This window comes from Squalius cephalus (genome assembly GCF_949319135.1).
Source record: "Squalius cephalus genome assembly, chromosome: 5".
In the NCBI taxonomy this organism is placed as follows: Eukaryota; Metazoa; Chordata; class Actinopteri; order Cypriniformes; family Leuciscidae; genus Squalius; species Squalius cephalus.
Window position 1 is genome coordinate 8,901,672 of NC_137126.1, and position 18,601 is coordinate 8,920,272.

The 18,601-nt window shown below is 38.2% G+C and overlaps 1 protein-coding gene across 1 annotated transcript in view; it reads right to left on the reverse strand.

The window, feature by feature from the left end:
* vps37d (VPS37D subunit of ESCRT-I) overlaps window positions 1–18,601 on the reverse strand; it is a 37,428-nt gene that overhangs the window by 3,122 nt on the left and 15,705 nt on the right. Inside the window, exon 3 of the mRNA XM_079872226.1 lies at window positions 5,609–5,691. Coding sequence (XP_079728352.1) covers window positions 5,609–5,691 — 83 coding nt within the window. The remainder of the gene's footprint in view (window positions 1–5,608; window positions 5,692–18,601) is intronic.

Consider the following 18,601-nt stretch of genomic DNA (forward strand, 5'->3'; position numbering starts at 1 on the left):
TAATAAATGAGGTTCCGCAATATGATGTCCTACCCCATCTACGTCACATTGGCATTTTATAATTGCAGGTAAAGCTACCATTCCACAAATATAAAGTAAAAGGATCCAAAAGCTATTACATCCATACAAATATACGTCTTCTAAGTTCCTCTTGTCCTTTCAGAAATTATAAATATAAATGTGATTTGTACATTTTCAGAAGTAAAACTTAGTGGTTTCCAAGGCGTTGTGATACGTTTACTCAGATGTTCTGACTGTTTTTAGCATGTTAACATGAGGTTGCTGGGAAGTGTTGTTACTGTTTACCAAAACTAAAACTATAAAAAATAATTTTCGCTATTTGAAATAAAGCAAAATAAAGTACAAAAAACTACATGAAAAACTTTTAGTTTAGAAAATTATCACACACACACACCCCGGTGATTTAAGTGACTTTGAACATGGCATGGTTGTTTGTGCCAGACAGGCTGAAGGTTTTCTGAGTATTTCAGAAACTGCTGATCTACTGGGATTGTCACGCACAACCACCTCTAGGGTTTACAGAGAATGGTCTGAAAAAGAGAAAATGAGCAGCAGTTCTGTGAGCGAAAATGCCTTGTTGATGCCAGAGGTCAGAGGAGAATGGCCAAACTGGTTCGAGCTGATAGAAAGGCAACAGTAACTCAAATAAGGTCTGCAGAAGAGCATCTCTGAACGCACAACAGAACTTTTAAGAAACCTTAAAGCAGATGTGCTACAGCAGCAGAAGACACACCAGTGCCAGTCCTGTCAGATAAGAACAGAATCTGATGGTACAATTCACAAGGGCTCACCAAAATTGGATAACAGAAGATTGGAAAAACGTTGCATGATCTGATGAGTCTCAATTTATGCTGTGACATTCAGATGAAAGGTCAGAATTTGGTCTAAACACCATGAAAGCATGGATCCATCCTGCCTTGTATCAACGGTTCAGGCTGCTGGTGGTGGTGTAATGGTGTGGGAATATTTTCCTGGCACACTTTGGGCCCTTTAGTACCAACTGAGAATCGTTTAAACACCACAGTCTACCTGAGTATTGTTGCTGACCATGCATCACTTTATGACCACAGTGTACAATCTTCTACCCAGTGTGTCCTACTTCCAGTACCAGCAGGATAAACTCGTCATGTCAGAAAGCTCAAATCATCTCAAACTGTTTTCTTGAACATGACAATGAGTTCACAATACTCAAATGGCCTTCACATTGACCAGATCTCAATCCAATAGAGCAGTCAAATTCAAATGGTGGACCACAGTCCCAGCAAAAGACCAATACGTACTGAACAGCATTAAACAATATCAATAAAATCATTTAAAAAAGTCAATAAAATAATTTTAGTCAGCTTTCAAACAGGATCGACACCAGCGCAATGTTTCGCTCTCTATGAGTACGGCTTGTTCAAAGAAAAGAAAAGTTGATAGCGAAAATGGACAGAAAAATAATGCATTCATTCTCCCTGCAACAAGTCCAAAACCAATGTGCCTTATATACTCCGAGTCCATAGCGCTCGTCAAAAATGTCAACGTTAAGAACTGAAATATTAGCTGAAGATGTGCTAACTTGATGAGGCCATTCAGAATGCACCGTGCATTTCTTGAGCTGTGGATGAATCAACAGATACCACTGATAATGCCCAGCTTCTGGTATTTGTGAGATTCTAAGATGAAACAAAGAAGGAATTCTGCTGGGTTTAACAACTCTTGAATCACACACACGAGGAGAGGACATCCATGAGGCCATCAAAGGGATGCTGACAAAAAAGAGGGATGGATCTGAAGTCGTGGTCGCCGTCATCACAGAATGATGGTGTCTATGATGGCTATGATGACTTACTACTGCACAGCAATGTCAGATGGCTCAGCAAAGGCAAGGTCTTAGAGCACCTTTGGGCTATTCGGGAGGAGATCAAAGCTTTCCTATCAGAGCAAAAGAGTGTTTGGAAGATGTGGAGAAGATGTAAAAAGCAGCATTTTTGGCAAACATTGCATCACATCTTAATGAGCTCAACATTGAGCTGCAGGGATAGAACAACACAGTATATGATAAAAGCTGACCGGGATTTCCAGAAGAAATTGGAGATTTTCAAGACTGATCTCCAAGGTGAACTTGTCTTTTGAACAAACTTTTGGAGCAAACCCATCAGGGAGAGAAAGACATGACCTACCATGCTAGCTTCATACAGAAGCTGATGGACAACTTCAAGACTCAATTTGATGATTTTGTTCTTGGAGTAAAATGCTGCTGATCATACAGAACCCCTTCTTGGTCACAAATGAGTTTCCAGAGGAAGCAAAACAGATCTTCAGATGGGCAAATGTTGCATCACTACAAATGAAGTTGACTGAACTGCAAGAAAATGTGGCTTTGAAAGAGCAGGTTGGTAATTGTGACCCTGCCACTTTCTGGGGATAGAAGGTGTAGGCAGGTGATGTCCCTGTTCTAAATAAAGTGATACTACAACTACACATCCTGACCATGTTTGGTTTCACATACTGCTGTGAGTCAGCATTCTCCACAATGAACATTATTAACACCAAGTACCACATCAAGCTTAGCAATGAACAGCTGCACCACTGTCTTAGAATTGCACTCACACCATTTTTTTCCCCCACAGTTCAAAGTATTGGCAGGAGAAAAAAAGTGTAATTTTTCCCATCAGTCATTGATGCGAGGAGTGACTGGTGCATGCATGGAACAAAGTCTGTTCAGTCAGAATTTTTTCCTCTATTGGACTCTCCTTTGCTCTCTATTAAATGTGCACTTAGATATTATTATTATTTATTAAATTTAGTGAAATGCCCAATGCATGTACAACAGTGACTTTTTTGCATACAGATTAATATGCAACCACTTTTGCTCAGATATGTTGTCACAAATGTGCAGTTTAGTATATTTTTGAAAGTGTACCTATTTGTTAAATACTTTTAGTTTTACTGTAATTCTCTATTTTTTCTTGATGCAGCAAGACAAATAGTAATAGCCTACAAGTACAGCCTGTACAATTATGTCCTTAAAATGTGTCTGAATGGTCTCATTTAATATATTTAATATTAGTCCTGAAAACAACTGATCCCAAATCATAGTTCGGACAAGTATGGTCGTTACTGTGCTGTACTACAGCACTGATAAATGACAATATCTATCCGGACCTTTCCCACTAAGGAATTTTGTGTAACTGGATGTTCTCAAATTGTATTTGAATACCCCTGCAATAGAGCACCTTTGGGATGATTTTTTTTTTTTTGGCCCAAATCCTCATTTCAATGCAAGTCTATGGGATTTTTTTCACTCGTTTAAATGGTTGGCAGGCAAAAATCAAATCATAGCACACCTTTTTAAACAAAACAAACATGGCAAACACTACATTACAAGTTATTACTTAGGGTCAGGGGTTTGTTGAAATCGCTCAAGCATGAGCAACAGTAATGATGCCTTGCCTCAGTGGGGTTTCCCAGTGTAATCAAAAGTAAAATTACTATTGCATGAACACAAAGTTACAAGTATCCAAAAGTTATAAATTCCCCCAAATGTTTTGTCTGTTTGTCTTCATGGATTAAGCAGAGCCCTCCGACAGTGTTTCATGTGGTCTCCTGCTGTTTATTAGCTCTTAATAATTCCTCAATCAAGGCATCATTAAAATTTTATAGTTTCATATTAACAGCAGTCTCTATGAATGGTTGCTGTCAGTCCTTTTCCAGACTAATAGAATATGCAAGTCCTGCGGGAATCCACGGCTTTAAACACACGTGTCGGTCTGATGTTTTGTCTGGCACGGGTCCTGCTGAAGTCTGGCTCTCCGTACAACTTACTTACGACGGAGTGAGATCATCAATCAGACGGCAGGGGCATAATGACAAAGTCACAGAGCTATCGATCGGGCCTGTGTGAGGTGGAAGACACAGTGCTTGTTTACAGCTTGAAGACGGATAACCCAACGTGGATCAATCAGACACAGCTGAGGGAGGCTGAGACAACAACAAGAGAACACATATAAGAAGTATTTTTCCAATGGCACATGTTGTGCTGAGCTTTTTTAAGCCCTTTGTTGAATAGTCTGTGATGCTAACATATCACGTAATGATTAGCGACGTTCAATTTGTGGAGAAATCGTTCTTCTGAGTCAAATCTTTTCCATGAATCCATTCAAATGGTTTGTAAACACGTAGTTTTGAGTCAACAACTCATTGATCTGTATGTGAAACAGTTTTAATAAATAGCATTTTATAAAAATACAGAGAAGTTATTTTTTGCCTTGCTTTTTGCTAATTATATTTAGGCTCTAAATGTATCATTTTTACAATGTTACGAAAGATTTCTATTCATCAAAGAATCCTGAAAAAATCCATCATGGTTTCCTCAAAAATGTTCAACGTTGAAATGTTTCTTGAGCAACAAATATGCATATTAAAATGATTTTTGAAGGATCATGTGACACTGAAGACTGACAAGTCAGCATTGCCATCACAGGAATAAATACATTTTAAAATATATTAAAATACAAAACAATTCATTTAAGTTGTAAATTTGATATTTCACAATAATACTGTTTTACTGTATTTTTAATCAAATAAACAGTAGAACAGTAGAAACTGTTCAAAGGAATCGGTACGTGCAAACAAGCCTGATTTCCCAATACTAGTAATGAATGTTAACAAAGAACATGAGCACATGGATGAAAAACAGGGATACACAGACATTCCAAGGCAAAATGAAACATTTAATTATACCCATACAAACAGATGAAACCATTTTCATGCTTCTGAGACCATGAGGGCTGATTTTACAACAACTGTTGTATTCATTTTGAACAATTTGTACAGTCTATTACTTCAAACTTGTCCTTCACCAGTGCTACAGATGCGAATGACAGCTCAAGTGAAGCAACTTCTTGAGTACTATTACTTTAAGCAATCAGAAATGCATTATTTTGCCTGGTGGGCAAAAAAAAAAAGTCTCATAGACTTATATTGAAGAAGGGAATATTATTGAGACTTATTGAGTATAGTATGACTTGGGCCAATAAGCAAGAACATCTGCTAATTCCATATAGTTTTAGTTATACACCTACTGTATATCTACAGTAGCAGGAAAAACAATTGAACACCACGTGAGGAGAATGTTCTTAATGAAATGTTGGGAGTGATGGTTTTCCACTTCTGGGACAAACCACAGTGCTGGAGACATGACATCAGCTCTGATGTGTTAGCCTCATCTCTTATTTATAACATGGGCTTTATGGGCTGTCAATGCTTTGAATCATTGATTAGATCACAGATCCATCTTTGTAAGTAGTTTAGAGGTTAGTGGATTTTTAGAGTGGATTTTCACCTTCACATCACCCTTATATTCAGAGCGGTTCTGTGTAAACAAGGATTGTGTCATGTAGAGTAAGGACTTTCTGCACTTTTGTCAGGCTTTCATTCTGCTTTGTTCTGGTTCAGTTCACAGGGCATGTTCATTCAACGCTCAAAAAATAACATGTCAAAATTTTACCAGTCTTTTGATATGGAGCGGGGAGGGACTGAACATAAAAGACACAGAAAGAGTTTCTGGAGATATAAAGGATGCAAAGGACTTTCAAATCACCTCAGACTGTTCTTCGGCACGTGCAACCTCCTCCTGGATCAGATTGTGGGCAGTCTGAGGGCTGTGCTTCTCCGTGAGGGCCTCTGGAAAAACCACAAACATTTAATCTCAGTCAGTTTCAATTCTCAACATGACACTGGCTCAGAACTGTGAGGAGTGAAAGTTATTTCTATAGATATCATTGTGACTCTGTAGCACCCCAGTTGCCCCGCTGCTGAATCTACTGCCCCACGACAACAAATGTGAAAGACAACACAAAATAATGTAGATCATAAATAGACAACCTCCTGTTTCATAGAGTGAGTGAATGATTCATTTGAGCCAGCTGTTTTCAGTCCATTGGTTGAACAGATTCACAAAACGACTCAATCACTCACTACCGAGTTATCATCTCATTTACCAAAATGAACCGTTATCGATATCTGCAGGGGGAAAAAAGTTTTGGATTGTGTATTTTATTTTGCAGTAATGATATTCACTAATGAACTAAAGGCCCACATGGAAATTTTTCAAAAAATTCTTGCATGGGATAAAAAAAGAATTCAGGCTTCATGCTTGGACAGTAGGTGGCGCTTACAGAGAAACAGAAATACAGCAGCACAAAATGGCAGCAGTACGCACATTTCCGTTTCTAACACCAAGAGTACAGAGACAAGAGAGCCGGTTCCGGATTCTTCCTCTGCTATTCACTGTACATAATGCTGTATACGTGAGCACCAGCTCTGAGCATGTGACCAAAGGCATTAATCTCATTACTTGGCCAGTTTTCATTGCAGTGTGATGGAAAAGTAAAAACCTCCTCATAAAACTGAACTCCCCTCCAAAAATACCAGTTATTCATTTACATTTAAATCTAGGGTAGACAATTTCGGAGAGGCTAGCAATAGCAAGCTAGCTTTGAAAGCATAAGAACCCACCCTTCCTTTAGAGCGCTCTCTAAAGCCACACCTCTTCCAAAAAACACATGAACGCACACACGTTTGCAAAGCTTAACGAGAGACGGCATTAAACGACCTCGTGTCTCAAAGCACATAACGTTACAATAATAATGAATGTAAACTTAAAACTTAAAGAGCGCTGATTTGCACCACCTGACTGCTGCAGATTCATTTCGGCGTTGATAGTGTTGCCATTTCTAGGACAGCTCAGAGTAGAATGTCACGGGTTGCTATGACAATTTTGTTTTTGTCAAAAGATTTTAAAAAATTGCAACACTAACACTGGTCAACATACATTATTTCTATCTCAACCAAAATCTAAACTCAAAAGGAATTAAGAATAGAATTGTGCAAAGCATAACAGTCCAATGCCAATGAAAGGGAAAAAGACTATATACCATAGTTTTGAGTAACTTTACACTACACATACAGTGCTATGCATAAGTTTAGGCACCCATACTAAAGTTGACTAAAAAGAGGAATAAAAAATCATCTTTTGGAAATTGAACTTAATGCCTTAATTAAAAAAATTAGGAAAAATCCAACCTTTAAGGACACCAATTTTCTTTTTTAAAATACTTAAAAATAAAAATCTGCCTGCCTCTATGGGAATTTAACATAGGGGTGTCCAAACTTATGCACCCTGTATTTTAAGGAAGAACATTTATTTATTTACGATACATTATTCATTCACAAAGAAAATTGGTGTCCTTAAAGGTTTGATTTTTCCTAATTTTTTTAATTAAGGCATTAAGTTCAATTTCCAAAAGATGATTTTTTATTCCTCTTTTTAGTCAACTTTAGCATGGGTGCCTAAACTTATGCATAGCACTGTAAATCATTACAATGTTATCATAACATAGCATAGATCATATTACGATAACAATATCATTGGAATCACTTTCAGAACAATTTATTCAAGCTGATAAATGATGAAAACATTGACAGCCAATCAGAATCAACTCAGTTTAAAGAGCTTGATAATTTACGGTGACAGATGACATAACCGCAGTGTGCACAATACACAGAGTTAACAGGTCACCCACTAAGCTGTCAGTCTGTCAAGAACTGTTACACATTTGAACGTGCAAGCGTGCATGGAATTTAAGAGCTATGCATGAGAGGATTTCCAGAGAATAACTTAATTTTCTATCTGTTTTTCACATAAAGCTATCATATGACTAAATAAAGATCTGAAACATGGTATGACAACACTTTTAAAAATTAAGGTTTTTTATTGGCATCTATGATTCCATTAAGATCCTTTAACATCCATGGAAACTATTCATTCCACAAAAGGTTCTTTATAGTAGAAAAATGTTCACTGAAAGGTTCTTTGGGGAATCAAAAATGGTTCTTCTATGGCATGGCTGTTAAAATCCCCTTTATTTTAAAGAGGCCATACTATACCCTTTAACAGTGTCTTGATTTTGTTTTTAGGGTCTATTACAATAGGTTTTCATGCTTCACAGTTAAAAAAGCAAAAAGCAAAAAAAAGCCACATACTTTACATTGTTGCAGCACCTCTCTTTTCAATCTGTCAGTAACGCTCTGGTTAATTCCTGTCTCTATGAAGTCCCTCCTTCCGAAAAGCTCAGTGTGCTCTGATTGGTTGGCTGGACCAGTGTGTTGTGATTGGTCAACCGCTTTGAGCGTGTTTCAGAAATGTCACTTCCCTTACCATAACCACGAGTTTAACACACTAACGCAACTTAAACAGGCCTGACATGCACATTCCCGGAAGAAAACTCAAGACTACAAGGGGGAGTTCTGAAACAGTGCACACTGATATAGAGAATAACACCTTTTGGAGTGACTTTGTGCTTTGTAAGTTTTCAGACCTATTCATGCTCAAACAGCAACATTACACACTAACGTTAAAAACAAATGTAAAAAAGCATAATAGGAAAACTTTAAAAAGTGTACTTTTGTGGTTCTTTTGGTGCATGTTGTAATAAATGGAACATTAATGTATATATAAAAAAAACCTTCAGCTGACAGTGTCCCACAGCACAAACAGATCACTCAGGGGCTGGTAACTGTGCCAGCAGGACAAAAGAACGCCACAATAGTGTGTGAAAACATATCATGAGTGTGTTCAGCTGTGAAGAAGCTCCACTGCTTGAGTCTTTGTGTAAAGTGCAGGACTGAAGCAGGCCTCAGGTCTCTTTACAGTGTTATTGCAGTGCCCTGAGGGTGAGGGTGGACGCAATCACTTTCTGTTAGCTCATGTCCACTGATGAGAGTGAGGGGCTCGGGACCTCTAAGTGTTGTGCTGGGGTTGCTATGGCAACCGACAATTATGCTAATGTGCAGATGTGTTGAGTCCACAGGGGATGTGAAAAGCTGAACAGGTCAAGGCAATGACACCATTTGCGCTCCAATAAGCCAGGGTTGCTCAACAAACAAACCTCTATTACAGGACGTAAATGCTCTTGATAAAAATACTGTGGAGGCACCATGGTACAATGCAGGTATCAGATGGTAATTATAATGGTACTATATGATTATCATAATCTCCAACATGGTATCCCAACATTGTTAAAAAAAAAAGCTAATTTCAGTTAGGAAAAAATGTAAACGTACTACAGTAAAAAGTTATTAACTGTACCATTTATAAAGTGAAACATTACAGTATATATCATTTAACTTTAAAAAGTATGAATTGCTTAATTATTAATGGTATGCTTCAATAGAAGAATGGTATTACCATGCCAATGGTTTAGAAATGACACAATTATTACATATAACAATTTTTTTGTGTAGTGACCAACAACATGACAACACCATAATACCACGTCCAAATAGTGGTAATACCATTCTTCTATTGAAGCATATCATTATTATACCATTGCCATTCCATATATAATCTATTTGAGATTCTCCCACTGACTCACATATGATGAGCTTCATCCTTAACACTCGCTCAGATTGGTCAGGCACACGCCTTGCCAATATCTCACAAAAAAAGCCTTTTATATGTCCTGCTCTCAGAACACGAGTAATCAAAAGCCCACTATGTCACATGCATTAGTGTGTATCTGTATGTTGTGACCCTGTGACTGCAGAGGCATGTCAGCGTGAGCGAGGGGGGAGTGGCACACCACGTGCATGACCCCGGAGACCCACGCAATGAAACGGTAATGGAAGGCGACAGACAGCCAAACAAACACTTGGGGAGCAGCTGTGGGTGACCTACATACTGGGGAGAAACCATGTAGATGTGCTGCGGGGCGCCCATTCCACGGCAAGAAGACTACTGGAGCCAGAGATATGACCTGGGGCTTCTGTGATCTCGCAGTCACAATGGCTACTGATGGATATGAAGCTAAGGACCCAACACTATTATTGTGACATGTCAGATCCGATCCTCTGCTTGAAGTGGCACGTGGATCCAAAACAGAAACAAAGGCAAAAAAAAACAACAAAAAAAACAGTTGAGATTTCAACCAATTAGAAGCATGAATGAAATGGCCAATCAGAGAAAGAAAATCATCATTCATCTGAGCTGACCTTCAGAGATCAATAGACCAGAGACAGGTTCTGGCCCCCCTCTCCATGAATACATAATGCTAATTGATTTCATTGACTGAAAACAATTGTTTTGTTCCAAACAAAAGGTCTTTTGAGGTCTGACTTTAGGCCGTGTGCCCACCAAAGCGTTTTTAGCCAGCTGAAAACGCTAGGCGCTCTGCTGAAAACGCCTAGCTGTGAGCGCTTGAGAGCGTTTTGGCAGCGTTGCGTTTTTTTCAGTTGAGACACTTTGCTTGTTATAATACGGAATATCCGCGAAAGTGTTATTAGTATCTCATTTCACACATATTTTGTTTCTGTGTTGATTCTATATTAAAATGTCAATACAATGTAATGTATTTTCTCTGGCTCTTGTTTTAAATGATTTTGTTCCGTTATTATTGTTGTCATCTGTTGACGTACGTTGTACAAGCAGAATGTGGCGGACGTGGCTGGTCGGTGTGGTATTAGTCCCGCCCCTCCTCCATTGTGATTGGACGGTTGGGTAAGAAGTGACAGTGATGAGCGCTGCGTTTTACCAAAAATTGAACATTCTTCAACTCTCGGCGACCTGTAAAAAAAAAAAAGACGCTCAGCGCCTCGTTACGCTCATGGCGTTTTAAAAACGCGGCGCTCCCATTGAAAACAATTGAAAAAACACGCCAGCCGCGTGAAAAAACGCTTTGGTGGACACACGGCCTTAGAATTCTGTTAGCATTTTTAAAAGAAATGCATTCATATTGAATGTCTCCGGAAGGGGAAATTGTTTTGTTTTTTTCTCACAGGACAAACCTTGCGAAAAAGAAGTACACTTTAGCATACTTTTAAAAAGAGTACTTATAACGGAAATAACGAAATTCCTAAGAATGCACTTAGATGAAAACAATGTTATTTGTCACTTAATTGGATGTTAATTTCAATTAAATGTAAATACTATAGTTTAAATGTATATGAAATGCAATGAGCTGAACTTCCACTTAAGTAGAATATGCAATTTCATAATTACCTCTATGTCTTATAATCAAGCACATGCTTTGGTGTGTTAGTCAACACATCAAAATAAGTGTACTTCTTTAAAACTACTTTGAAGTAAAACCTTTAATTTGACATTATTACAATGTAATTACTTATTTGAAGTACAAATTCAATACAATTAAGCACACTTTTTCAAAAAGGAGTCCTTAAGTGCTGAAGAAATGATGTATTTTTGTATTCTTATATTTGTATATTCAAATTTCTGATCCAGCCAAGTCAGAAGTGTGACAAATGAAAACAGCATTGCATGCTGGGTACCTTCATAGTACATATGCACTGTAGAAATACAGTATGATATTGTAGATTTTACAAGACATTTCCAATAGTGCAGTTAGATACAAGAGAAATCCTACTGTGGAATTACTGTGAAAGTAATGCAATTAATAACCTGGAATATACTGTAATTTCATACTAAAGAAATTAACAGTGTACTATTATATTATCTATTAATATTTTGAATTAGCTTTTATTATTATATTACCAGCTTTTATTGTTGTATTTTCAGTTCATTTTAATTTTAGTTTAACTTTTAGTAATTTTGTTATGTGCTTTTTCTATTTAACTTTAATTTATTTTTATTTCAGTTTTAGTTTTTAATAATTTTAGTTAACAATAACAACACTCTATATCAATAGCCTAAACAAAACTTTCATTGCCGCTTCCAGTGGATGTAAATTTACCTGATTTTACTGGCTCACAATCAGTTAATAACCTACTTTTTTTTTTGTTCCAATAAATAATATTTTTTTATTGGAAGTGAATTGAAAGCTAATTATTTTTATCTAGCTAGGTGAGTATCCTAATTATTATGTCAGTAAAATATGCATGAGCATGCCTCTAAGCACGAGATATTAGCTCAAGCTCGTGAATGATTAATTGAGGATAAATGAAAAATGAGAAAACAGATTCTCCAAGTCTTAAGCAGTGAAAAGGACTTAGCATGCAAGACTCAGTGGACCAGTACATTTTTCAACGCTACACACCCTGTCAACCCAAGGCACATGTCAATGGATTGGACTCATTACTATGCGTGGAAGGAAAGTGCTATTTACACAAGGACTTCTGTCAGTGTAAAGCAACCTTGAAACGCAACACTTTTTGTTGGTGGCGCAAGCTAATGCTGCTGTGTCATCACATCATTCATTCATTCAAGAATATTTCCACTTTCTATAACTCACCTTTTCTTTCTAGAAATAATGCTGTGTACTGCCACAATGATGAACGGTATACAGGTACAAGAGTGACAACTGTTTGGAATAATTGATTATCTGAAATTTATTCCACACAGTTTAGTTCACATTGGCTTCGTTTAATGGAATTCTTGGCACAACTAATTCTAATAGGCTTGATAAATGTGTGAGCATATACACAGGGAAAGTTGAAACGCTCTCTTCTCTGCAAGCGTGTGCGCACACACTCCCTCACTTCCTGTCAAAATAACAGAACGGTGGGTGTTCTTTTGTGGTCTTTACAGATAAATACCACCGGCTGCTTTCCTGTCATCAGAATGAAAGGAATAACTTCAGACGGCGTATGTGCCCCGTTGGGTTTGCACGCGAAAACCTGCACATCACATCCTCTAAAAGGCTAGTTCAACCAAATCTGTATCAATCAGTTTGCTGTAAAACACAAAAGAAAAAAAAAACTGCATGACAGGCATCAAAATGAACCATAAAAGCAGTCCATATGACTCATGCACTATATTCCAAGTCATTATTCACCGATTCGGGAGAAAGTCATAGTGGTTTGGAACAATATGAGGTGGAGTAAATTGTAAATTTTCACACTTCTCCTTGATCAAACAGACATCTGCTTCTGCACAGCAAAATTCTGTTCAAGTGTCACTTCTGATGTAGAATCAGAGGGGAAAGTACACCAGCGCCCTTCTGAAGAATGTACTTGTGGAGGCCTTTTGTTCAGGTTTTCCTCGGGTCAAAACAGACAATGTGAGGACGCCACGCAAGCCCAAACACAGGGATACAGGTGCCTGAGGAGACCTTTCTGGGTAATTAAATGCTTGACAGATAGGTCAACATGTTTTCTTCTAAAAGAAAAATGGCAACGCACTCAAAACAGACTCAACATCACTAAATGTCTTTCAACAATCTTGTATGACCACTAATGACTCGACAAAAATAGACACTAACAAAGAAGTACTGCCGCATTATCTTTTTGGAACATGTATCATGGTTCATTTTAGTCGAGATTTGGAAGATCTAAAATTGTATATATATTTAACATTTTATATCTGTCATTAGATACACTACCGTTCAAAAGTTTGGGTTCAGTAAGATTTTCTTTTAAAAAAATGAATACTTTTATTCAGCAAGGACACATTAAATTGTTTACTGTCACTTTTGATCATTGTTACAAAAACTACATTTCAAATAAATATAATTTGTAAGTCACTTTATATAAAAGTCTCTAACTCTAAATGTAATTGCTGCTCTTTTGAACTGTTATTCATCAAAGAATCCTGTATCACAGTTTTAACAAAAATATTAAGCAACATCTTTGCCATCAAAGCAATAAATTATATTTTTTAAAATACATTAAAATAGAAAAGAGTTGGTGAGCATAAGAGACTTCCTTCAGAAGCATTAAAAAAGTTTTACTGACCAGAAACTTTTGAATGAAAGTGTATGATGACGCACAGTCTATTTCTACAATATTATATTACACACGTTCATTAATTACCGTCCTTCTGCTAAACAAGACATTATAACACATTTGAATAGCTGTCCTGTACAGGTCATCCATATAGTAAAACATGTCTTTCAAATCATAGCTTTTACTATATCACCATGCTAAAACTGATGCAACAGGTATTAGATTACAAAAATGGATCATTAAGAAATACTGTCTAATACCTAGTATATCAAGGTATTACCATTGGACCTTTTTTTTTAAAGGGGAGCAAACAATCTACCATATTACAGTTTACGCTTATTAGTCAGATTTGTTAAGAAAATATTTAGGTATTTCCCTAATATTCAGCAGTGCATTTAGTTTTCCTCCCATTCAGTGTCACTGAGCTTAAGCCAATGTGAAAGAGTCAAACAGAAATGTCAACATAATGTATCAAGTTTATTTTTTCTAAGGGCTTTTGGCATGGATTTCCCAGTTTGGGTTGGATTCTCAGGAGATTGATTTCAAAAGAGGCCCCTTTCCCCACTGAGTGATTAAGGCCTCATGTGTGTGGTAGCTCAATGGACCTAATCCAGCTTTGATAACTGCCCCCTGCATTCAAACACTGAGAGACGACCAGAGCGACTTCACATCCTGTTAATTACCGACTCCTCCATCAGTAAGAACTATGCGCTCTTACAACGTTCCCCGGCCTCTTCGGCTCCCCCAGCATGCCTCTTGGCCCTGTGATTTACAGGCACTTTGAGACAAATATGCCCTTTTCTCACTCGCAATTACGGCTAACCCCCCTCTGGAGGGTTTTTCTTTTGTAAAGGGTGGAGCGGTTGACAACCAGTTTGGTGAGAGTTCTGTGCGTATGTGTTGAGAGGTCAGTGATGGGGTTGTAGTGTTTGCAAAAGGTCATCAGTTCGGGCCTCGGGTAAGCAGTGTCGTTACGCTAGGTTAACAACAAAAGGGCACTCATGGTGCTCTTTGCTTTTGAAGCAGGATGGATAGTGTGTCGAAAACCAGCGCCGTGTCACCCTCCAGAAAATTTACAGGTCAAGAATGTGCCATTGACCACATGTGAGGGGGAACAGAAGGATTAGAAGCAAAAATGCCGAAAGCATTAGAAGCAAATGGGAAAATCTGAGTGGGAACAAAACTGCCCAACATGGTAGCGCCGGGACTTGTATCATCAAGCTACACTGAATTCATATCAAGAAACTAGTAGTGCACCTTCCAGAGCCAAATTCTGCTCCTAACGTCTGTCGCTGCCACAGCGTATTACGCAATAACTCGCAACCATCTGAGCCACAACTTCGGCCTCAGCTGATGGAGCAATCCAAGGGTTTTTCATTCTTGCTTTTGGCTCTAACGAAATGAGAATCAGATGTTTGCTGTTGGGGGGAACAGTCTCTCCCACCCATCCGGCTGCAGCTGGAGGCACTGGTACATGTGCACTTCATGGTGACAGGAAGGTGAACATTCCACCCTCCTTCCGTCACTGGCCGGCAGCTGCAAGGGCGAAGAAAAAAAGGTCCTGTGAAACAGCGTTTCTCGAGTGGACCGTTGCCCATGTGGCCATGGAGATGGGAATTTCCTGTACAAGCTCTGTCAGAGCGTGTAAGCGGACTAGCAGATATCTCCGCTGATCTTTTGTTGCTCTGTCGGACACCGAAGGAACCCCACCGTCTCCTCCTCTTTTCTGCCCGCTCACGACAGTTCAATTTCCTGCTGGCATTTCACTCCGGCAACTTTTTTCATCAATCTCTCTCAAGACTTTGGTTCCCAGACGCTGCCCGGGCTCTCGGGTGAAGGGGTGGGTTCGGCAGGTTGAGACGTTCTGACTATCATATGAATCTCTGCCTTTTCTTTGAAAGGCACTGGAGGTGGGGTCTCAAACAAAAGCCCTTTCATATGGATTTGCATCACTAGTTAGCCTGCACAATGGTGAGGAGGGGCCAAAAAAGTCAAACAAATAATTCATATCGGCTTCTTTGGTCAAAGGGCTGGAATGCAGGCCCAAAAGTACAGTGGGTGGGTTGATGTTGTGGGCTACAGCGGAAATATACAACCTCACCATACATGAATTAATGCAAAAAGAAGGAAAAGCCTAATCTCGTAGTCTGTAAAGCCACCACATGCCTAAATCATTTATGCACACAGCAGGTTGCGAGGGTGAAAACACCAAACAGGCCAAGAGTGATGGCGGAGCAACAATTCCAGAGCAAGACTTCCAGAGTTCCAACGTCTTCCTTTGAGGTCCCAGCTGGGCTACTTCATTTAAGCAGCTTCCCTTGCAAACATCACAACAGATACTTGGCCTTGTTTGACTTGGCCTAAACACACAGAGAAGCAAATTAACTAAATATTTGCGCCACTTTTGTCGAATTTCACTAACCACCCACATTCCAAGACGCTAAATACACTTAAATTGAGCTCCAACAAGTTTTATACTCATTCAGTTTAAATCATTATTATTCTTTTAGAGCAAAAACATGGCTCAATTGTAGCCTATTTAAAATAGTCTTATTATAGATCTTATTCACAAAGCTCAAAGCTATTTTCCAGCTGCAATTAAAGATGTGCCTGTTTTAAATCACGTTCCACGCACAATTTCATTTAAATGAGATGCTTGCGTACAACTTCTATTAATCATAGCAGCACTTATTCAACAAATGATGATGAAGCACGGTTTCGCAAAAATATTTTTGTTCCTCCCTGATAACCAAGTTGGGCCAGTTGCTTTCCCTGCAATCATTTTCACTGGCACAGCACAAAAGAATGATCTATTTTTATTTCAATTTTCTATTTAAGTCATGGCCCTGTAAACCCAGCAAACTTTCACTTTTGCATGATATCTGCTAAAGTAAAACTGGAAGGTATGTTACATAACTATCCATGAAGCACTGTTTACCTGGAACAAATTTTTCCCACAGGAATTACAGTAACGCTTTAACCAGAAGTTCATCCACCCAGAAAAGTAGTCAAACCTCAAAAGGCAGAGATGGGCAGCTTCTCAGAACTCCAATCAAACACATTTTTACTGATTAATTCTGGTCTTTGCATACTGACATTACTGAGTTTAAATTGCCCAACAGTCTTCTATTGTAAGTGCCTTACTATAAACATGTTTTTGTTTGTTTTTCCAAACTGAAGTTAAACTAAAGTCTAAGTTATTCTTTTCAAATTAATTCTCCTTAGTTTAATAAACATTCAGAACACCGTGACTATTTAACCACCGAAAAGAGTCAACACTCGAATCCTGACCGAGTATCGTTATGAACTCTGAAGCCTAAAATAATAAAGAAAACAATAATAAACGATGATTTCTAACCCACAAGCGCTCTGTTGTACAAGCTGATAATCGACATGCGATGTCAGCGGGCCAATAAAAAAGATGGGGCGTGAGAAACTATCATGCTGAGCGTTCAGCCAAGAGAGGAAGACCAAAGAAGAACACAATAATATTTCTCTTATTCTGGCCACGCTGAGAGAAAAAGGAAAACAAGTCCCTGTGAACCCACGAGGAACTGTTTGGGAAGTGAAACCTGAGCACCTTAAGTACGTCTGGTCCAGATGAGGGCAGTTATTCCTGGCTGGTGTTGAAAAGAGGTGGGAAAGCCAGGTGGGGAACTCATGGCCCCAGACCACCCCTATGGGACCTGACCGCTACACTCCACCCTGGTGAGGGTGCGATGGAAGGTAACGCCGCTCCAGCGCTGGGGATATCGCAGCTGGACGGATCCAGGCATAGGTCAACCATTGTCAACCATTCTCGCCTTGGATAAGTGAGGAGCTCCGGATGTCAGGGTGTGTTATTATGGAACAATGTTGCCTGGTGATATTAAAATATATTACCACCAGAAGCACACGACAGCAGTGTCCCGATGCTATTCTTGAACTACTTAGTCAACAGCTGGTGTATCATCAGGTATCAGTCATCAGATTAGCAACAAGCTTAAATTCATGTATCTAACATTGCTTTAATCTGGGGAGGAGCACAGAATACTTTTTCCCTGAAATGCGTTCTGTCCGGACACATTTGGGTTGAGCTCACATTTTAAACAAAGCCTAACCAGAGAGACAGCATCAAAAAAGCAGGGTGGGCCGGAGTATGTGACTGGAGCAGTTCTGTAATCACTCCACGCTCATCATATTAGAAGATCGGAACTATTATATAACATGGCTAGGGCAGGGCAATATATTATCGCAATATTCTCATATAATTAGATATATCGTAATATTCATTTCATACCATTAATGTGGAAGGAAGAGGATTTAGCATGTTTGTTATATCTTAAGAATGAATGTAAACAAAACTTGCCCCCCCCCCATATATTAAATATGGATTTAATATAAATATATCATTTAAAAAAGGTGTATAATAAAAATGAATTCATAAAAATATAACAATTGAATCAAACTTAACATTAAAAATATGTTCAATTTACAACAAAAATATTTTTTTGTATACTGTATAAATTAAAACATAGATGAAAAATATATTGGTATTGGTATTATATTATTTGAATTATTATTGATAATAAATCAATGTATGATGATGTTTATTATCATTATTATTAAATAATATCATACAACCAAGATATTTTCATCCATGTTTTAATGTATAGAGTTTACAATTTATATACAGTATACTATTGTTTTATACAATAGTAGTACATTTCCAAACCAAAACTTTTATTTTGGTTTCTCAATATTCTGAATGTTTTTTTTTCTGATAAATATCGATACAGATTTATCACCCACTCATGAGAAGCAAAACATCCAATGTGTATTGAACCATGAGGAAAATGAGGAACGCTTGGTGTAATTTCACAGCTTCACTTTCACACAATTTAAAGCACTAAACTTT